This window comes from Ambystoma mexicanum, chromosome 4p, assembly GCF_040938575.1.
Source record: "Ambystoma mexicanum isolate Mex_15411 chromosome 4p, UKY_AmexF1_1, whole genome shotgun sequence".
Lineage (NCBI taxonomy): Eukaryota > Metazoa > Chordata > Amphibia > Caudata > Ambystomatidae > Ambystoma > Ambystoma mexicanum.
The window spans coordinates 414,203,562-414,226,572 of NC_090927.1; the positions used below are offsets into that span (position 1 = coordinate 414,203,562).

A 23,011-nucleotide genomic window follows, 5' to 3' on the forward strand; every position below is an offset into this window, starting at 1 on the left:
TGGTACGATATGATTTGGTGTCCAAGACTAGGGGGCTTACTTACTCAGTAATGGTAACAACAAAGATGTATTTGTAGTACTGCCAGTTTTCGCATCAAAACCATGGTCCAAGATGTATTTCCCTCATTGGGTATTCTTTTGGAATACGCATGCTGAAAAAACAACCATCTAATTTTGATTTGCAAAACCTGTTTACAGTTTGTTGTAAAAAGGCCACAACATTTTTAAAAGGGCCACAACATTTTTTGTTAACCGTATGTGAAAGCACTTCCCTACACGTAAGAGTACCGGTGATGCAGTGTAGACCCCTTGGAAGGTGTGTAAATGTGTTCATATGCAGTGTAATAAAGAGAAGTCCAAAAATTGCTCTTCTTTGCATTACTGTGTGCGGCACATTAGCAGTATGATCCGCTGCTTTTCTTAATCCATGTCCATCCTTGTATATGAATGACAAAAACAGCAAGCAGAGTGCCTGAAATATTGCATGGGATATTTAAGAGCCTATGCAAGTTTCCTTAGAGTTGACCAACTCTGATTTTATAAACTCATAATTGTACTGGAACCTAAGAGTTCTGCCTGTGGTTATGACTCTTTGTGAAGGAGGGAAGAGATTGCGAGGGAAATAATATGCAACCTCTGCAGACTGACCTTCCTATTCCAAGCACTATTCTGAGACCGAGATGATCCCGAGTTATATGGGATAACTAAGGGAGCCTTTTTAGCAGAGACTGGGTTCTTCTAATCTGTCTGGTTATATCTACACATAAACACATGCAAATTGACTGTCCCTACCCACTAACCCTTCCCAACCGAATTATCTTCACCTTACAAGACCCAGTTACATTACTTCTCACCATTCCACAGTCTTACATCTTCAAAGGTGTTCTCCAAAATAAGGTTACATTCAAATTTGTGATCGATTCAAAACAAATGTCTTGCCAAAGAAAAAACTCTGTGCTATGTGGCATGCTATTCTTTGTTAGGAAATGCAAACATCTGTTCGATGATGTATATTTTAAAAGACCATAAAGGTTGGTAATTGATTGTCATTTTTGTAACATTTTGAATTGACATCCAAGAATCAATAGAGAACGTTTGATTTATTTTGCTCTGCAATTTACAGCAGAGTCTAAAATACCATTGGAATCAAGTTTGTTAAACATTGTTTCTGTTTTGTTTTTACTATGTTAGGTGGACATCATAGACATTGAGAGCGAAGAGAAAAGGTATTTGCTGTTCCAGGAACTGTTAGACACTTGCAACAGTACAGCGCAGTTCCAGCACTTGGCAATGCTCTTGCAAGCTTGGCCTCCTGTGACAAGTCTGAACCTGTGAGTATGTCCTACTTGGAAGGACCCTAATTCAACCTTACATTGCACACTATTGTGGAGTTTAAGAATGCAGCATTTCCCATTGATTCCGCCAGTCACTACAACTAAACAGTCTTTTTGTTTGGAAATCATCTACTACTAGCTTTCTCGAATGAACTATACTTTGAAGGAAAACTGACAATAGGATCATTGATGCGGACTTGTGTGACAGAGTCATGACCCGTCAGCAGAGAACAAGGACCCCTCCCAAAAAAGAGTTTTGGGCCTCCCATGGTGTATGCCAGAGGCAGGCTGAGGGAGTTTCATTTAATACATTTTCTTTATAGCGCGCCTATGACCGTACCTGAGTTTGGTTTCTAAGCACAGATCCGGGATTCAAATCTCTGTTGCTCTGCCTGGTCTTGCTTCAAAGACCAGTGCGTTGACCCTGTGCTATCCTCCGTTACCTGAGGGGGGACGGTAGACACTGGAAGCTCCTCCTGAGTGTGCATTGCATAGGTCTGCTGGTAACACTGTCCCTTCCACAATGCATGTCATCCTCAAAGAGAGCACATGGCCAGGGGACCGCAGAGGAGTCTTTGAAGGCAGAAAGGCTGAGCTATACAAACCCAGCCAGCACAGAGGAGATTGAAAGGTATTTCAGTGCAATCAAGTGGCACAGTGGTGGATCAAGAGACCCGGAAGAAGGCGATTAGTGGAGTGATGAGGATACTGTGGAAAAGAGGGTAGTGGAAGAGAAGGAGAGAAAGGAAAGGGGTTCAGGTAGAGAGAGAGGGAGACATGGAAGTTCATGAAGGGAGGAGAGTGGAGATAGAGGGAATGAGAGAGGGAGTGAGAAGGAGAGGCGCTGGAAGAGAAAACCCTGGTGACATTGTGCAGCGCAATAGACCCTAGGTGTCCCTTAAAAAGTCCCAGAGCAATATGGATAGAGAAGGCCATGTCCTTTACATTTCCATGTTGGGATTAGAAAGACTTAGCTAATAGGGGTTACTTAGCTTTAGCGTACTTCAGAGAGATTATGCGGGCGGAGTTGAGGATGCCTGGGCAAGATTGGAGGGAACCAATGGGGAATTCGAGAGAGCAGTAGGCACCTCCTTAGTTTTAACCATCCCATTCCTCCCAGACCAGTTCTTTAAAACGGTAATAAAACAACTTACATCTACTATTTTTATCTGTGCACTAAGGTCATCTGTGACACTTAGCAGTTTATCAAGCTCTTTATTTTAAGAAAACTCAGGTTCATGGAGGCCATGAGAAATTTGAGAGGTTTGGAAAGATATTTGCAGTCTCAAGAGATGCAACTACTGCAAATATTGTACTAGTCTTGTTTTGCAAGGACAATATCATTTTATGTTATTGTTTGCAATTATTTAACTGAGAGCTCCCAGTCCTTTCTTGAAACATTTATTGCTAATGGTTGTTCTTCACGTTGGAGTCTGGCTCTTAACATTCTTGCAATTGTAGGTTGTGTGATTTAATGGGAGTTGCCGTCTCTCCTTATTTTAAGACAGCAGACACTCAGACTTTTATCTGCCCTTCATCCTGCACTGCCAAGTTATCTTTTTTTACTGTCTGTTCAGCACAGTTTCAACACTCGGCAGAGATGCCCTCTTTCCCCACTGTTGTATGCTCTGGTGATTGAACCGCTGCCGTCCAAGGTGTGGCAGCAAGAGGAAAATCTGTGGCATAAAGGTGGGAGGAGGGCAATACAGACTGGCACACTTTGCATACGACATCCTGATGTATGTTACGGACACGGCCGACTCCATGAAGCACATACTAGAGGAAGTAAGGGTGTACGGACAGTACTCAGGATTTAAGGTCAACTACAACAAATCTATAGCCATGCCACTGGGGGGGTACACCGTCAGAAGTCGTGAAGCTCATCACAGACTAGGGATTTATGTTATGTGATGAATCTGGTGGTGTCTTCACTTCTTTTCTTGAGGAGGCCTCCCGTATATGGCCAAGGGACGGCAGCTGATACCTGATCCTAACCGTGGGGCGGCTATATGAGAGAAGATCATCTGGGGGAGATACACCTAGTGAGAGTAACAGGGCATTGTTGGTGGAAACCACATTACCCCCCTTTTCGTTTCATGAATATTTCCTCTGTTCCCCTTGCCTTAATGGCATATTGACATATCTTCCCCAACCTCCTGATCGATCTTCTGTTATTGTTCCCCAAACTCCCATTTAGGATAGTACATTGACAACTGGGACGAGGAAGAGGCAGGGAGTAGTGAGAATCACTTCCAACGAGGATCAGTATCCACTTCCTCATAGTTTTACAGGAAATGGTCCCAGAACTACTGACACGAGAAAGACTACGATGATTGAGCGACCAAGCATCAGTTTAGTTGTTGGAAGATAATTGAGCAAGCCAGGAAGTTCAAATATGGTCCGGCTACAGCTGACACTCGTTGCCACTCTGAGCAGAAACAAGCCACTGCAGGCGACGTGAAGGCAAATCCAGAGCAGGCAAAGAGAAGCCTGGGTGCAGGCGGTTCACCGCTGAGAGAGAAAGAGCAGCAGGAACCGTACACCTGAAAGGAGACACAGCGAGAGTATAACACTTGACAGGGCGCACACGAAGCCAGTAAGCTGAAGTGGGAGAGAGTGACAGAGCACTGGAGGCAAACGGTAATCTTGGAAAGGAAAGAGGGTTACCAGCATGTATATGTCACTTCGTAGAAGTAACAGAAACTGAAGGGAACTGAAGCGAGGGCAAGCGAGAAACCAACGTTGAACCTAATTGTAAAGACTGGAGGGGCTATCTGTATTTCTGCCCATTATATGGTAGGATAAAGACACAGAACACCCCAGCAAGGCTCTCAATTTGGTAACAGTGGACAAGCGGCCAGGCTTAAGCTTTCAGGAGGTGATGCATGCAGGTTCTTAAGTAGTGTTTCCCCAAAGCCCCCACAAAGGAATGTCCACACACTATGATAACCCAGCTTCTTTATATAAAATAAGCAACCTCTACACATTGTACTTGGAATACCTATTCAAAGAATGGCAAAAATTATATACTCTATGTGGTGTCACACAATACTTAAATTCAGAAAGAAATGCACTAACTGCAGACAGTTTTAAATAGTCATGTGAATTCTTAAGTGCGGTGTATCAGCATAGAATAGGGAAGAAAGGCAGGTTAGTTATGAACAATGGCAGAATGCTTTCTTTAGACTAGACACACACTTCTCTGTGAGGATCCCTCCACCTGGGCAGCCTGTAAGGGAAAGTTTAAGGAGTAATTTACCTTGTCTTTTACAGCCCAGTCCAATAATGTTCAATAACCTTCTGCTTTCTTTTACAAGGTTCTACCACCCCCAAAGTACCTGAGAGCCCACAGGAGAACAGGATCCAGGACGAATCTGGGACCCTTGGACGACTTCTGAGACTCGATGCTCTTCCTCGTCATAGTACCTTTGGTGCCTTGGCAGGCGAAGTGGCAGAGTTTCTCGGTTTCACTCTATGATTTCGTCCGATGATGGACCCCAATTGGCCGAAGGAGCCACTGAGATGTGAGACCAAGAAGAAAAATGGAACCAATATCTTTCTGAAGTGCAGCAGTTTTACTCCTTGCAGTGCTCTCCTTTGGTTGACGATTTCTCCGACTGCAGAAGTCCTGTGAAGATGAAACTTGCTGTAGGCTCCTTAAGGACTTGGCAGATGAGAGTAAGACCCCTAGGACCCTTCAATGACTTCTGGCGGCGACGAGTGCATAGGTCACTTTTGATGTTGGGTTTCGGAATATCGCGGTTTTCCAACTTTCAGTTCTTTGGTGCTGCAGCCGCAACCCAGACATCTGGACGGCATCTGCTGACCTGGACTCGACCACTGGAGTGGACCTCGGACCCTCACCAACTCTGGACCCTTAGGACATCTTTGGACCTTCCTCGGCACTCAGCGACTCTGGACTCTCTCCGGCAAGGAAAAGTGGTCAGTGATGATGGTGAGGATGTCCCTTGAAATGTTCTTAGACAGTTTGGAACTTTCGCACCTCCAGGTGTCCAGCAGCACTATGCCAGGGTACCCACTCTTCTGGGGGGTAGACAGCAACGGCTTCCAGCGGTCATGAAACGCACCTCTGGACCCTGGGTAACACCAATTGAATTCTTCAACTTGAGCTGTCTGGGCACTCCTCTTCAGGACTCATGAAGATCCCTTCTCTGGATGGCAGGCATACAGGACTGGCTTCTAGGGCACTTTGGATGAAGAACATCAGTTTGCATGATTGTCCCTCGTAGCTCGACGAGAGGTCTCCTTCGCAGTTCCTCTCTGGGCCAGTCCTTGGGAGATATAACTTTCGGATTACAGTAAAGAAATGCAGCAGCAAACTTCTCCTCCAGCTGGGCTTCAAGGAACAGCTTCTTCTTGCTTCAGCTTTGACTTCAGCTTCTGAACAATTTGGTTAGTGGGAGGTACCCAAATATACACATATGTTCCCCATGCACTCTGGCTGAGCCAGGCTCAGGCAGCCAATCACACAGAAGAGCATTCATGCAGGCAGGCAGCCAATCAGGTGCACAGGCATTCAGGCCATTCACTCCACCAAGACACCCATAACAAAGAATGTGGATTAGGGCAAGTACCCAGCCTTTCAGCACACTACACTGCATTCATGTCAGTTTCAGTCAGGGCTGTTTCATTAATTGTGTCACACACACAGAAACCAGACACTGACAACACAAAATGTGAGTTGACTCCCAACTCCATTCACACAGGTCCCACCCTAGGGCATACCCACAACACGCAGCCCCAGGGAATGCTCCAGTCATTCTGACAGGAGGCAGCCCCAGAGCTAAATATGGTATTTCCAGGCAACAGCCAGTCATAAGGAAAGGGAACAACAGAGACATATGGTGTTTCCACCCAGCAGCCATTCGGGTGGAAGGGACAGAGTCAGAGCTTCCCAGGACTTTGGGAAACAAGGTAAAAAGCAATAGAAACCAAGAGGCCACAGGGACATCTTGCCTTCTTGTAGGAATCCATTGATTCCTGTGGCACCGTCTGGGTATTCCAAAAATAGAGGACATTCAGAGTGACTGCCAAGTCAGCATGTGGCTGCCACCAGCCCATACCGTGCTCTTTCGGCAACACACAGGTGCTGATACACAGACACAAGAGGTACAAGGGTGTACCCCGACCCATGGGTGACAAAAGGATATCCTGTGGGTGTTGTTCACCAAAAGATAAAATGAAGAGCTGCACTGCCAGAGGTTCAGGCTAGACCTCATTGGCAGAAAACATAGAGAAAATACACTCAAAGAAGTGGTAGGACAAGGACTAGGAGGTCCTGTCCCACCATAAGGCATTTCCAGCACCACACTAATGAAAGGAAGTGGGTAACCAAATGGCCTAAAAAATTAAATTGCTTCTTGAAGACACAACGAGAAGTGAACAGCAAAGCCATTAAAGAGGTGAAAGCAAATGTACAGAAAGCCACTAATCGGTTAGTCAACTCTAACCTTAAAGCAAAGGTAATTTGTATAGTCAAGTCCTGGCAGGCAAGTATACCAGGTGAAGTTGAGCATTTATGTAATACATTTCTGTCAGGGAAGTATACCAGGTGAAGCATAGTGCTTGTTTAACAAGTCCTGGCAGGAGAGTAGACCAGGCGAAGACAACATAGATACTAATTGTAAAGAACTTCAAGGAAGGCCATGCCCTTGAAATCATGAACTGTTTCGAACAAGCCCATAAGAAAAGATAGTCCTTAGGAAGAGATATACCCTTAGGATTTGCTACTATTAAAAGGAAGAGAAAGCCTGGGGAAGGGAGGTGATGCCCTAAGAAAAGTGAATATTCCAAGGGGAGAAAGCAATCCTCTTGGAACTTGATTATTCTTTTTAAACTGATACTGATACAAGGAATCTGGGGAAGGACAGTGTTCGTTGTAACCTCTTTTGACCAATGGTAGAGAGAGTAATCAGTTTGGAAACTGATTATTCTTTTTGAATTGGTGAGATTGATAAAAGTAAAATGGGAAAGGAAGCTGTTCCCTGGAACTGTGAACATTGGTTAAAGGAACCCTTTTTGTTGGATGTGAACTTTAGTTTTGAACCTGAACAATTGAGGACTTGTGAATACTAAGCGACAGTATTCTTTGCACTTTGTAGTTTATTTAGAGTGTGAGGGCCAGAATAGGATTACAGACATAGGACATACTTTTGTTTGGACATCTTGACACTGGACAGACCCATTTGTTTTGGTTGAGGTAGGGAAATTCCTTCTAGAATAGGGAAAGTGAAGTTTTTTCTAACCCCCATTGCTTTTTAAAAATGTTTGTAACCACAAACAACTCCTCAGTGTCCGCGTCTCATTCCTGGCTCCTCACAGTTAGCAGAACAGTACCTCTGGTATTTAGGGATTAATGCCAAGAGGCATTTGGTATCTCTTTGTGGACAATTACTTGGGGTTAGCGGCAGAGGTGAAAGCAGACCTCGAGAAATGGGCCAAGCTAACATTCTCTTGGATGGCTAGAGTAAACATTCCCAAGATGAATGTATTACCTAAATTCCTCTACCTTTTTCAGATGCTACTTGCAGTACTCCCAAAGGAGTTTTTGGTGGGCGCTAAGAAGGAGATGCTGAGGCTCCTGTGAGCTAATACTAAACCTCGGATTAGCTATGCTGCGTTAGTTCTTTCGAAAGACTCAGGAGGCGTAGGGTTCCCAGACTTGGAGGTGTACTTTAGAACAACACAGCTCAGGATCATTATAGATCATTTGGACCCTCAAAATGGAAAAACAATGGGTCCCCTTAGAGAACGCAGTGATTCTACCAGTGGCGCTTGGGTAGTGGCTGTTTTTGTCAGGGTTTGACTGCCCTGTTCCTTTTCGTGTTACAAAACAGTGCTTGGGCGCAGCCCGCATTACCTACTGTTAAGCAAAAAACTGCTCTTGTTTATTGAGTGGCTGTTGGTGCCAGGGGGCAGATTGTCAGCAAGAATTCTGGCGCACCTGGTGATGCAGGTTAGTTGGGAACACTGGAGGGAGAAGGCAGACATGATGTGGCTGTATCTGTCCATCATTACGTAGTTGCACATGGGCTCAAGGGCTGGAAGAACTGATCCAGATATACCCGCTCCCAGTCTTTCAGTATCTTTAGCTCAAAGGGGTAGTGACGATAGAAAGTGGGGGGCGAACCTCAGAAGGGAATTCACCCATTTGAAAACAGCTTACTGTCTTTGAGAGGGGAAAAGGGAATAACCTCAAGGCTGTACAAGGACTTTCTATTGGCAGTACTATGAAACAAACTGAAGTGAGGGGCCAATGGCAGGCCGACCTGGAAATGGAGGTGGATGATAGTTTATGGGGTCGTATGTGCAGGGGGTGGCCAAAACATCCAAAGAAACACAATACTGGCTACTTGCACTCACGGTTTTACACCGTTGGCAATATGGTATGATAGGTTATTTATAACACGCTTAATACCCAAAGGTTTCTAAGCGTGGACCCGGGGATCGAACCTGTGGTGCTCCGTGTTGTCTTGCTTCCAAGGTGAGCATGTTGCTCCTAAGCTATCCTCCCGAGATACTGGCTAGGATAGCGTGGATGTACCCAGAACACAGCCTACTATGTTACAGTGGGTGTGGGCAGGAGGGGATGTACTGGCACATGTAGAGAGCCTCTGGGCGGGTGGGCCTTTACTGGTGGGAGGTGCTATCCTCGATTAGAGAGCTGAATGAAACAGAAATGACTGTAGACCCCTTGATGATTTTGTTTTGGCTGGAAACAGAGATGGGGCATTTGAGACGCCAGGACATATGGTGCACAATATATTGCTGGCGGGAGAGTAAAGATGGCCAAGAAGTGGAAGTGTGAGAAAATGCCCTTTAAAGAGGAGTGGGTGACAGTATTGCAGGAGATTTATACGATGGCAAAGCTCACATGTATGCTTACAGACACTTTGTGACATCTGGAGATGGAGTGGTTTCACTTTGTATCAAAACACATAAGAAGGACAACTGTAAAATTAAGGGGCAGGGTGGGCCAGGCGACTAGGGTGCTAGAGCCCTCAGCAGGTGACGTGCCGGCAGAGGAATGGCAGTCGGAGGGGAAGGTGTTATGTCGGGTGGGGTGCAGGGTTAGGTTCTGAGGCAGGCTGTTAAAGGCTGGTTGTAATGGCTCATTAATCTATGCTGCTGTGGCACACTCAGGGGAGATGCTGGAGGCATAAGGCTGGTGAGGGAGGCAGAGTGAGAGACCCCTGAAAGAATATGTATTTCTAGTGCAAAGGTTCAGAGATGGGTGGAAGGGGCATGACAACTGTTGTGTTGATTTACACATTGTTTTTAACCAATACAACGTGATTTGGAAAAAAAACAGAAAATGGGCTCTCATTGGAGATTGTTTAGTTACTTAAACATATAAGTATAGATTCTAATGGATTGTATCCTTTCACAGATTCCTAATCTTAGATATTTGTTTTCAGTGTCAGCTGTCATTTGAGAACTTTTTGCTGAGCAGGTGAGCACATTGTGGCCCCACGCTGACCTGCCTCCTCTCCAGAAGTGATGGCAGTAGTTCCCTATATTGAGCACATCATGCCCTCATACTTTATTTTGCTCACCTTGTCCCAGTTATCTCATCTGAGAAAATAATATTGCCCCATGCATGGTACCCCTAAACCCTTGCATTTCAAACCATGCAGGCACTGCAATTATAATATGTCAGTTATTGACCTACAAGATGGTTGCCTCTGGTTCTTGGGACTGAAGCACATTGATTTTTTGCGGGGTAGGAGGTCCAGTCAGAACAGGGGGAGACTGGGCTATAAAAGCCCAGCCAGCACAGAGGAGATTGGAAGGTGTTCGGGTGAGATCAGGTGGAGCGGTGGTGTATCAAGAATGAGGGCGGCAAAACTTTCTTTTGTTGACCCCCCATCCAAATACTTCGGAGGCATGTCCTCCAAACTGTAAGTCCTCATAGAACAGTGAATTTCTGCCCCAGTTATTCCAAAAAGCTCTGAGAAAGAGCCTTCTTCCAAGAGGAAACATAGAAAAGATAAGCAAGCGATCAGCCTCTGGGAGTGGGTCTCACCACTCCGCACTGTCCTTCATTACACAAAAAGAACGGTCACTCCAGGAAGGAGAAAAGGGATAATATGCCAAAAAGATCCAATTCCTCACAAGCCTTCCCTTCAGTTAAACAGCGAGAGTTATTCAAACTGACATTTTTAATGTTTTTGCCAAGGATGCCACATCGGCAGTAGCTATCTCAGGGCCAATGGAAAACCAAGGGCCCACCTCACCTTCTAGTGCTAACAGAAACACCTCCAAAAGCAGCAGCCGCACCCTGAGGTCTCGCCCCTTGGTCCCACCGTTCAGTGGACGTTTTTTAATATCAAACCCACCAGCTCTGTCATCCGTCGAGGTCCTGGAGCATCTGAGGTCAGCGCCTCATCAGTGCCTATCCCAGGGGCATATTCTGGCTTTGAGAGGCTAGTTTCTCTATACTATGGAAACAATATATGATGAACAAACTGACCCAGTTCCCTTAACCATCGAGCAAGTGATGGGGGTGGGTGGTGGAATACAAGTTTCATCAAGGAGATTTGATAGAGGACATTGCTATTGCGATTTTGACAGCTGACTTGCGGGATGACCGTGGTCTAGAAATGTCCCCAGAGTTGAACTTTGTGCAGTCAGCTTCTTATAGACACAGTAATGCTGCCTTTGTAAAACTGTGATAAATGTTATCAAGTCGCTTGGGCTTGGACCCCTCCAAGAGCAGGTGCCTAATATGAGCTTAAAGATATTCTGGACAAAGGCCATACCTGATCCATTGATGAGCCTTTCGCCAAATGCAAACTCTGCATCAACAGTAGATAAGGAGCCTGTAAAAAAAGGAAGCCCCTTACTTTCCGACCCAGGTTTGCTTTCAATACATCCTACCCACGGGAATTTGGTGGTGCTGGCATCCAAAGCAGTCCTAACTTAGTCTACCTTTCCTTCCTTACCTTCAGACGGAAACCAAATGTTGTATGCTATATGTTAACATATTTTTGCATCAGGTAGAGTAGCCCTAAATACAATAAATGCTTCATATGACTTGTCCAAACATACACATGTATTGTAATCAGTGGTGTCAGAAGCAGCAGCCTACTCCCGAAGGGGAAATAAGAGAGGGTTCAGTGAATTGGTTGCAGATGTCATAGCGGCCACCTGCCAAGCTTTGCTGATGGCTTTGGCACTGCAAACTGTGTCACATGTTCTATCAGAATGAATTATTTCATTACTTGGTACTCAAGGTTGAGGAAATCATGCTTTGTATCAGATGATCAGGAAAGGTTATTAGACATGCCTTTTGATTGGGACAATCTGTTCAGTACAAATGCAGAAACATCCCTGGAGTGACAAGCATCTAAGGCTACAGCTAAATCATTAGGCTGGGGATGCAGCAGCCTCCTGCAAGGCCCTTCCTCATTGATGCCCCCTTTCAGAGTCCATGGGTTTTACCACTATACTTCCTTCACTCATTTGTGCTGAAACCAGGCATCAACAGCAAAACAGGTAAGAAAGCAGTATTCATGCCCAGGTAGAGGTAGAAGGGGGTAAGGAAAACAAAGAAACTTCAGCTACAGGCCCCTCATCCACTCACACCTCAAAACCTCTTCAAAGGGTTATTTTCACACTAATCGCTGCTGGGAGGTAGAATAACTCTGCATTCCATAGAGTGGCTTTACACTACCCAGGATGCATGGGTGTTCCTGGTGGTATACCATGGATGCCTTCCTTTCATAAGACAACTCCTAGACCATCCACCGTCCCACCCATTGTTGCCTACTCATTCCCTCCTCTTGAAAGAAGTCTCTTGATGAAAGCAGCTCATCAATCTCAGGCCAGCTGCAGAGAGGGAAAAGGGATGGAACTTGTATTATTTTCTGATACCAAACAAGGGGGGGGGGGCTCTATGCCCCATCATGGTCCTATGGCGCTTGAACACGTCCCTCAAGAAAGACACATTTAAGATGGTCATACCTGACCAGATCGTACAGGCCCCAGACCTCCAAGACACTTACTTCTACATGTCCGTTCATCCAAAGCACTGGAAGTACATGAGGTTCTTGATAGGAAGAACCCATTACCAATTTTGGGTTCTACGTTTTGATCTGACCTCCGCTCCAAGTGTTTCACCACGCTGATGTTGATTGTGGCAGCTCCTCTCAGGAGGGAGAGAGTCTGTATATTTCCCTACCTAGAGATTGACTAATCAGAACTCATATTTAAGATTAGGTGTAGTCCCATCTACATCATACCTGCCACCTCCTAACAGCCTGGGCTTCTCCCTAAACATAAGGCAATCTTAAGTGATATATTTTCAATTGTTCCAATTCATCCAAGTAAAACTCTCGGTAAAAGTGTTTCCTCCCAAGCTCAGGAATATCTCTTGGCTGTCCACACCTGCACGACTCGTCAGGCCGTCTAGTACTCCCCTTTGACATCAGTCAAACCACACCAGTCAAGCAAACCCATCAAAAACCCAGCAAACAAGCCTTCGGATCATTCATGAACTTCACATTGGAGGTTCATGCAGAAGATATTGCCAAACTCTGCTTTGCATGAGCTGGTCTACCCCTCACAAACCAAGACTGTCAATCACTTCTCCAAGAACTCAACATCATCCTCACAACCAACATCAACGTCCATGCCCCAGCGAAACAACGCACCCTCAAGCGTAAAGCTTCCGCACACTGGTACACTCAAGAACTCTGTAGAGGAGGAGCCAAGTACCCCTACTCCAACTGCCCGGCCCATATTACCTGTCTGTTGGAAACCAGAGTATGGGACATACACAGAGCAGTTGAACAGACAAACGTCAGAGTATGGACATTAGTACCAGTGAAAGTACTGATACCTAAAGATCTGGGAGGCAAGGTACCCATTGAGAAAACTGGCATATAAGAAAATATAATGGCCATTTGAATGATATTCCTGAAGAAGTAAAGCAGATAAATGGCAAAGATGAATGGTGACGTCACTTAGAATCGAGCTGATGTCTGTAGAAGAGATGCAGAGACCAGATAATGCAGATATTCAATAAGACATCAAGAAAGTATCAAGGATAAGTGACATCTTGGGTTCAAGGTGAAAAAGCTTATGCCACAGAAACAGATGGACATATTAAGCTATTTTATACGTGTACAGATGCGAAAGAAATGCAAGCAAAGTAATCTTGAGGCTAACTTTATAGTAAATAGATTGCGGCAAGCGCCAATATATATATATATATATATATATATATATATATATATATATATATATATATATATACGAGTAAAGGATGGATGTTTCCACTACGCATTATAAGCAGTGCTGCACATTAGCAAGAAGGTCTCATTTCAGTGTGTGTCTGTTAAAATGCAAAATGAATCTCAGCAGAAGGAGTTGGATGAGCCAAAAAAGCCAAGGTCTTATCAAACTGGAGTGAACTGACATTTGCTACAATTCGTGTGAAAGAACAGAAACTCCTGTTCAGAAGGCTTGATCGAAACAGAGGACTATTAGAAAATAGTATTTTAATACACTTAAAGGCTTTATTCCATGGTCTCCAGTCACGTGGAAGAATGAAGTTGGAAGAACGAGTTACCTACGCACCGCACATGGGCAGAGTGTGCCCACACTCCTTAACATTTCTCAGAGCACAGTACAAACTCAAAGCCCTAATTGGACCATTGAGGTGATGATGGATTGATTTGCTAATTGGTGGGAAGCTAGTGTTAAGACGAGCTCACCCGCACCGGGATCTTCAGTCTGCAAGATGCTAGACGTAGGTGGAAAAGTACTGATGGGGGTCAGAAGCCAACCAATTGTAGAGGACAGCGCAATTTAGGGTCCTATAGTTTGTGTAGCCAATGAGACATTGTGTATTTAGTAACGTTCATAGTGGCCGTTTTAAGGGGAGGGCTTAGTTGCCCCACCTGATAAGTACCCTATCACTTTCCTTCACTGTTCTATACTGATATGGAACTTGTACTTAGATACTCACTTAGAGCCTATCACTTCCCTCAATAGGTTTTTGTAGTTTGCCACAGAGGAGGACGTTGGTAATGTCGCAGGTTAACATGCCACTCATGACGATTTCGCTTAATATAACCTCAGTTTTTTGTAAGATTCGTTGAGTAAGAGGATTGAGCGAGTGCTGATGTTCGTTGTACTCCCTGTTTTACATATTTGACATTAAAACAGACTTCCTTTTTGCCAAACTACCTGAGTCGTTTTGATAATTTAGTATGAATAAAAGATGCATCCCCATCCATCTCAAGGGTAATTGCTACTCATCAAAGGGTCTGGGATGTCCAGTTCAACTCCACTTCAGCAAGCAAATCCAACCTCGCCCTGTTCAAGGAACTTTGTGCTGCACGCAGGCCGCTAATCACCACTGCCAGGCCAACCATGAAAGCAGAGCCCTTTTCAAAGCATTCAGACACTGCGCAAACCATCTGGCAGAACCACCCATGCCATCATCCCCATAACTTTGTTCAACCGTAAGGCCATCAAAGAACACATATACATGGAAAACAAACATCTCTTAAATACAATAACATATACTCAAAATGTCTACCGTAGTTCCAACCCCTGGGCACAGCCTGAAATCAAATCGGCGACCCATGAACCAGTTCCACTTAGGTGGTGATGTAGTCAACCACCCCACCCCCATTAGTCGTTCCCTCAAATCCTTTTCCCAATGGGGCTGCAATGGCTCCAGAAAACAGTGGACACTGAAGCTTGGAACCTATGAGGGGAGCATTGTTGTGATAGGGGGATACACTGATTTCATTTGTACTGTTTGGGAGTTGACAAAGTTTCTTTCCAATTTCCAGTATACCCATGGTCATTCCTTGTTGTATTCAAATCGAGTTAAGTGTACTTCCCTCATTAGGGTGTATTCTCCTGATGTTTAAGATGTCCTCTCTATTATGGAGCAACATCCATAAACCGTTTTCAGCCAGTAAGTACATTGGGTAATTAAGGATTCCTTAGATTCCGGTTCATAACCAGGACTTTTGGGAACTGTGTGCAACAATACCACTCCCCCCTCTATGGATCCCTCTCCATGCCCACCTTACATGCTTTCCCAGAATTTTGGAATTCTATGAACATCATTGCTATCAGCAGCTGGAGCCACTCTAGGTTCTGCATTGCTGACCCCACAAACTGGCCTTTCATCCCATAGCATAGTCCTGCCCCAACCGACAACCTCCCCACAGGCAGCCGCCATGGCATTTGTGCAGGTTTATGTTGCGGGAGGATAAGTGTCAGGGCAGATGTCAAGGTCTGCTTGTTTCCGGATCCCCTTTTTAAATGACGCATCAATGTGGCCAGTGATGTTTATGCCAATGCCAGTTCTATTGGACTGGGCTGCAACCCCCAGTAAGGCGATATCATGTTTCTTTGCTGCTGACAGGGGGGCCTTGGAGATGACCTTGGTACTAGATTGGTCTCCCTCCGCCCCCACCCCCCCGGCACCTCCTCCTGGGCCTCCACCTCAGTCTCTGCGGTCACAGGCATTAGCAATTTTTTCAGAGCCGCCAATTCAATAAGAACAAGGGGGCATTTACATCCTGTTGGCAGCATCTCCTCAACATGGTCTGGAGTGGGGGTGACAGGTGTTGTGAGTGGGGCTATTTTGCTAGAATAATTAGCTCACAAGTGGTGCCCATTAACGACAGGCATAGTCCATGGATCGGCTATGTGATGTTCAAAGTCTCTCAATGCTGGCGGGCCACTGGCTCTCAAGCCTCGGGGCTCACTCCCCTTTGTCCCTTTTTAGGTACGGTCCGACGCAGCGTTCAGGAGTCTAGCATCTTTGGTGCCCTCTAGGCTGGATGTTGCAGGCTTTTGCACTGTGTCAGTATCTGGGTAATCTGTGCCGGGCACTAGGGGCCTGTTTTCTTGAGGATTCTTCAGGATCGAGACATGGGGATGGGGGAGAAAACAATTGTAGCTGCAGGTATAGGGCAGAATGCTCTGGGGCCCCTACGTTGCTCTTACCCAGGTCAACCCCCCCCTCGGTTGGGCAAATACATGTGGGGAGGTCCGCAAATGACAGGGCTGGTCGCAATATGATCCGACCCACCATTACCCCCACTGCATACCATCGCCCCAGGGTCACCTCTGTCGCTATTGGGGTGGGTGGCTTATCCTTTGAGGTGCAATCAGTAGTTTTGCATCCCACAATATCCAAAAGGCTTCCCAGAAAGTGGTTTATCTCCTTGATCAAGCTATAGGCATCGCCTGTGATCTTAATAGGGGATGGAGTGATTATAACGAATCACAAAATAACATATCCAATTATAACAAATCAAAAAGAACTAATTCCAAATTAACGAATTTGGAGAAAAAAAACAAAAAAAGGGGGGGTGGGAGTGGGAATAGTGGTTTTGGGGGTGGGGTTAGAGGAACCCCAACAAAAACGCAAGGACAGGTTCAAGATGGTTACTCTAGCCCAGATATTCTACAAACCCTTCATCTATAGGACTGGTTGGTTTCCCTTGACCTTCAAGATGCCTACTTCATATGCCAATTCATCAAAAGCAAAGGAAGTACCCGAGGTTTGTGGTGGGGCCAAAGGTCTGCGGTTTGGGGTTTCTTTGGCTCCAGGGTTTTCAAAGAGCTGCTAGCAGTGGTAACGGCTCATCTGAGGAGGGATGGCATTCATATAGTTCCCTACCTGGATGCCTGGCTCGTCCGAGCTCGCTCCCCAGATGTAGTGTAAGAACACCTACGCAACACCTGCTCTATATTGCACAGGCTGGACTTTTCAGAAAGTCTCTGGTGTTGCCGTTTCAATCTCCGATTTATCGGTGTGGTCTTGGACACCTGCCACGGCACAGCAATCCCACCCGAGGATCAAGTGGCGAAATCTTTAGGATGGTCAATGTCGTCTGATCCTGAGGACAAGTCCCAGCCTCTGCCTTCCTGTGCCTTCTGGGCCTCATGGGCTCCTTCATTCTAGTGGTGCCGGAGGCGAGACTGTGTATGAAATCGCTTCTATGCTTTCTTTTTTGGCAATGGTTGCAGTTTCATGGTCACATGTCAGACCCCTTTGCTGGTCTAGCATCAGCGGACTCAGGATCTTGCATGGTGCGGTATGCAAGGCAATTTATTGAAGGGCACGTTGATTTGCCAACCTTGTCCTTGTGTGACGGTGGTCACAGACACATTTCTGACTGGATGGGACACTTACCTGTCAGACCTCAGGGTGAGCGGTCTGTCGTCGCTCGCAGAGCCGCGGGAACACATCAACTTGCTGGAGATGAGGCAATCAGACTCCCCCAGGAGCTTTCATCCCCTCTACGAAGTGCAAGGCTGTGCTGATCCTGATGGAAAATACAGTAGCCATGCACTACCTCAACAAACGAGATGGCCTGGGGTATTTGCCTCTTTGCAGAGAAACAATGCGACTGGTCCTGTGCTCTGGAGAACATTGTGTCTCTGATGGTGGCTCATCTGGCCAGATGATAGAATGTCACAGGTAATGCCTTGAGCAGACAGACTTCGGCCTCCCATGAGTGGGAGCTCTGTCAGGAAGTTCTGAAGGAGTTCTCTTTTTGAGGAACTCCTCAAGTGGACCTCTTCTCATCCAGTGTGAACAGGAAGTACGAGTTGTTCTGCTCCAGGGAATTTCCTCCTCTGGGAGCTTTGGGGGGTGCACTGACGGTCGAGTGGACTTTCAACCACCTTTATGCATTCCTGCTTATCCCTGTCATTCTGGTTCTCAGGAGATTACGCCTGTTCGGAACCACGATGATCCTGATTGCCCCAGACTGAGCATGGAGAACGTGGTACCCGCTGATGCTGGACATGTCCATCTGATCCCCTCCAACCCCCCCGCTCGCGACGCCTTCCGAGTATAGTCGACTTGCTCTCACATTCGGAGGGGTTGGTCCTCCACCAGAACCTCAGCAGCTTAAACCTTCATGCTTGGCTACTGAAACATTGAAATACAAGGAGGGGCTTGTTGGACAACGTCCTCAATGTGCTGTTTTCAGCTTGGAGGCCTGCTACGAAATCCATTTATGCCTGTACATTTATGATCTGGTGCCGGGAAACGGACCTGGATCTTTTATCCGTGTTGGATTTTCTGCTTTCTTTGGCCCAGGTAGGCCTGCAGATTGGCACTGTAAGGAGTTACCTTTCTGCTATTTGGAACAGACCTGTTTTTTCACAATCCCCACTATTATGCAGTTCTTGCTGGGTTTGTGTAACCAGTTTCCTCCGTGCCAGTTTGTGGTTCCAGCGTGGGATTTGTGTTTAGTTTTAACATTTCTTATGGGCTCTCCATTTGAGCCCCTTCATTCATGTTCTATTAGATTGCTCACCCTTAAGGTGATTTTCCTGGTTGCGTTGCGATCACTTCTGTGATACTGGTGAATGAGCTCCAGGCATTGTCTGTTTCACCTCCTTATTTGTTTTTTTCCAAAGAGAAGGTGACTTTGCGAGTGAGACCATCCTTTCTGCCAAAGGTGATCTTGGATTTCCATCTCTCTCACAAAATCCATCTTCCTGTATTTCTTCCTCCACCTCTCCCTTCCAAAGCAGAGACGATTCCATCGGTTGGACCCTGTGCGGGCTCTTAAATTCTATGTCTCCTGAACTAGAGAGGCTGGAAATGATTACCAGCTTTTCGTTGGTTATGCTGCTGCTCCCACTGGCAGGGCTGTGACCAAACAGACCCTGTCCAGGTGGATCATCCTCTGCAACTCAGAATTCTCCAGTTTGGCTGGGAAGCATGTGCCTGAAGTTCTCAGAGGGGAGTCCCACTACTGGATATTTGCCAGACGGAAACGTGGGCATCCTTGCATATCTTTTCTAAGCGTTACTGCTTGGATCCCCTCGAGGGCTAGGATGCCCGTTTTGGTAGGGCAGTCATCCAGAGTTTTCTGGTGTAGGTGGTGCCCTTGCTTCCTCCCTCCTCCAAAGTTTTCGTACTGATTTGGGAGTCTATCACACATGAGGAATCCATGGGAGGAAAGATTCCATTAGAAGAACAAATTACTTACCTCTCTGAAATGATCTTTTTGATGGAGGTTCCTCACACTGATTCCTCATCGCCCGCATCTACCTGCCCCTCTTGCAGGCAGCTAGTACACCACACCATCGGTTCTACGGTCCCTCAGCTTCAGAGTGCTAGGGACAAAGGGTGGAACTGAGGTCCCCGGTGGTGGGGTGCCGCTATATATACTGGCCCTGACGTCTTATCTGGTGGGGAGTGTGCAGAGGCATCTGACAGAGCAGACGGTGAGCTGTGCTGCACACCCTGCCAGCAGTAAAGAACAGCTGCACTGGGATATGGATAACATAGATGAGGAATGCATGTTGGAGAAGCAGCAGACACTAGGTAACTATCGTAAATGAGAAATCTGTGCAAGGAGACTCATCCAAACGAACATTACCAAACGTAAGTCATTTGTTTGTCGGGAGTGGGCATTCCTCATTTAAAAGGTCTGTGACGAGGGGGGGGGGGGGGGGCTGTTGCGCGCTTGAGTGATGGCTGCCTAATCCATGGATCTCCGATCTGGAACAATCCTGACTTGTGATAATCCTGTTTCAGGGCCACCCACAGTCTGAAATTATAGACATGCCCTTGTCTGAAGGCCCAGGGGACATTACTCGAAACTCCTGGGTGAATTGGCAGGAAAACAGCTGAGATAATTTGTCGGCAAAAAACACTGTGGCTGCAGAGATGCACGGGCCGCCCTTGGGAACCGTGCAATGACTGCTTGAGGCCGCTGGAGAAGTCTGACTACAAACCTCAGGGGGGAGGAGCTGCGGACTAGCAGCAGGCACCAGCTACACTACGCAGCTCACAGCCGGATGGACATTGGCGGCATTGCAGGACTTTAACGGGCGGTATTGGGTGCTAGCAGAAGCCCCTCCATGGACTGGACCATGCTTGAAGGTGGCAGCATTGGGGACTGCATGGGCGAGGCGACTCCTAAATTAACCAGTGGCCCCACGATCGATCCGACTGGCTCCATTGGCTGAACAGCGAAGTATATATTGGTTACAACTTCAGGACTGGGGCCGTGCTGCAGTGCGATGTTGGGAAAGGCCTACGGAAACCAGCTATCCTGCGACCCAGCCAAGCAAAGAGGAGGCACCAGCCACACACGATCTGGAGGCGAGTCCTGGCGTCCTGAAGTTGGGGAGATTGTCTGAGTGCAACGCTGGCTCCTAACACTGGCATACTATAGTGGGCGGCTGTGCCCAGACAATAAAACTGCTGCACCTCGGCTCCCTCTCCCCAGCACCTCTCGCAGCATATGCGCAATCCTTATCCCCAGCCCTGAAGACATTGATCGGGTGAGCAGGCCCACATACCCGGCTGAGTGGAAACCGCCAGTGAGACCTTGGAGCACTTAGACGGCGTTGGTGTATGCCATACAAAGCGGGGCATCGACCGTGCAGGGGAAATACTCCCCACCATTATAACTAGACTATTGAGCCACACACCCGGGACGACTGCAGGGAGGAGCGTCATCCGGAATGGACCAGACCCCCTGCTATACCCGGTGCTGCGACGGCGTGAAGGCTCCACCGGTGCCAAGCTACGGTGGTGATGCGCATCGCCACGGGTCCACTGCACCCTACGAACCTGGATTACATGAGAAGACACAGTCCATCCTCAGACACAATTACAGTACAGGTACATACAGGAAGCACGCTGGACTCAACACACCGCTGACCTCTCCATTAAGGGCGATTGAGGCGACTATGGACGTTCACTGCACATTTGTCCAACGTCGCTGAACCTTGTTGCCTAGACCCCTGGTTGAATCCGAATCCTACACACTGTAGCTTCACTAGCCAGATCACAAATAAGTGGCTCCTACTATATTGGAACACTGACTGAGTCATTGAGTTGGGAGAGATCCGGCCATCCCTCGTTTTGCGGTATAGACCCAGAACAAAGTCTGGAACACTGGAGTTTTAATGGCGGGATGCAGTAAAGCAGAGGAGGGGGACACAAAGAGCACAGTGAAATTGAGACACACTGTCCCCCACAACGGGTGAAGTGTTAAGGTTGGGGAACGCCCCCAAAAAACAATAATCAGGCAGTACTGCGATGTGGGAAGACACATCCTTTGAAACGGATAACAAGGAAGGTGCAACTGCAAATCATGCGAAGCCATACATATTTCCCATTACCACGCCAGAGACGACCAAGGGGGGCCCTGGCTACTCAGCAAGTGTCCATGTGGTGACGCTGAGCCTCGCAACACAGACCACTATATGGTACTACATCCTGTATAATGGTGATTCGAAGATTCTAGCGGACCTTATATCACCGGAAAGACAGTTTGTGCTGTCATATGGTTTTAACTGGATCTCCCCGGCCATATGGTGTACACACGTGTTCAGCCTACGAACATTAATTGGATCCATCCGTTGACTGAGTGGCTGTGTGGAGGCCCAATTGCGTCAAGCTCCTACCACCAGGAGGCTCAGGCGATAGCTGGGGAGGCATACTGTATATTATACGACCAATCATACCAGAACTCCCCCATCTTATTCTATTTTGCAGAGCAAGGCACAAAGAACGCTGCTATGGGGGAGATGACAAAGATAACCCAGACTTCAATCGGGGCTATAATGATGAGAAAGATGACAAAGCAAGCGCAGTCGCAAACACTATCTCAGAATTAGGACTCACCCACCACATCACTCAACCTACGCATAACAAAGACCACACTCTAGATTGGATTGCAGACCTCAACTGCAACACCTCCATCCTATGCAACACACCATGTGCCTGGACTGACCACCACCTCATCACTTTCACCATCAACAAAGATAAACAAACACTGGCACCCCCTCCTAATGCTCCACCCACACTCACAAGAAACAGCAAAAACATCACAGTCGAGAAACTCATCCCTTTACTCCAACCTATCATTGACTTCACACCCACGATCACCAACCCCACAGAATTAGTAGACCTTTACAACACAACCATTCTTAAGGCCATCAACACCGTAGCACCACTCAAATTACGAAAAGCCAAACCACGCGCGCACCTCAACTCCTGGTTCACACCTGAATTAAAAACTCTCTGCAAAAACAAAAGACAAACCAAATCAGCCTGGAAACAGCCCTCTTCCGCTAGTAATAAAACATCCCATTCCTTAGCCTCCAACATCTACAAGTCAGCAATCATCCAAACAAAAAAGAACATGTATAACGAGAGAATTAGCAAAGCCAAATCCAACACCAAAGAGCTTTTCAATATCCTTCGAGACCTCGAGTCCCCATCTCCCATACCAGACACATGCACCAAAGACATCTCTTGGTGTACCAACATACAAGAAGCACTCCTTGGCAAAATTGCTATGCTATGCTTGCTATGCTACATTCCAAAATTGAATCAAAGAAAGAAAGCCTCACCTTCGCTAACAATCCCACCTCACCCACCCACTCCACACAATCAGATAATAATAACCTATTTGAATTTTCCACCATCACTACAAAGGAGGTTGAAGATATAATAAACTCTCTTAAACCCTCCAAATGTCAAGGAGACATCTGCCCAGCCCCAGTTATCAAAGGCGCAGCCAAATATCTTGCCCCCTTCATCACCTCTCTTATAAACTCATCCTTCACATCCAGTATAGTACCCAATAACTTAAAGGATTCTTGGGTTTTACCTCTACTCAAGAAACCCACTC

The 23,011-nt window shown here is 46.6% G+C and overlaps 1 protein-coding gene across 3 annotated transcripts in view; it reads left to right on the top strand.

Annotated features, from left to right (window-relative positions):
- NBAS (NBAS subunit of NRZ tethering complex) overlaps positions 1-23,011 on the top strand; it is a 3,456,930-nt gene that overhangs the window by 3,232,232 nt on the left and 201,687 nt on the right. For all 3 annotated transcript variants that reach the window (XM_069605942.1, XM_069605943.1, XM_069605944.1), the window contains one exon: positions 1,192-1,331. In XM_069605942.1, coding sequence (XP_069462043.1) covers positions 1,192-1,331 — 140 coding nt within the window. The remainder of the gene's footprint in view (positions 1-1,191; positions 1,332-23,011) is intronic.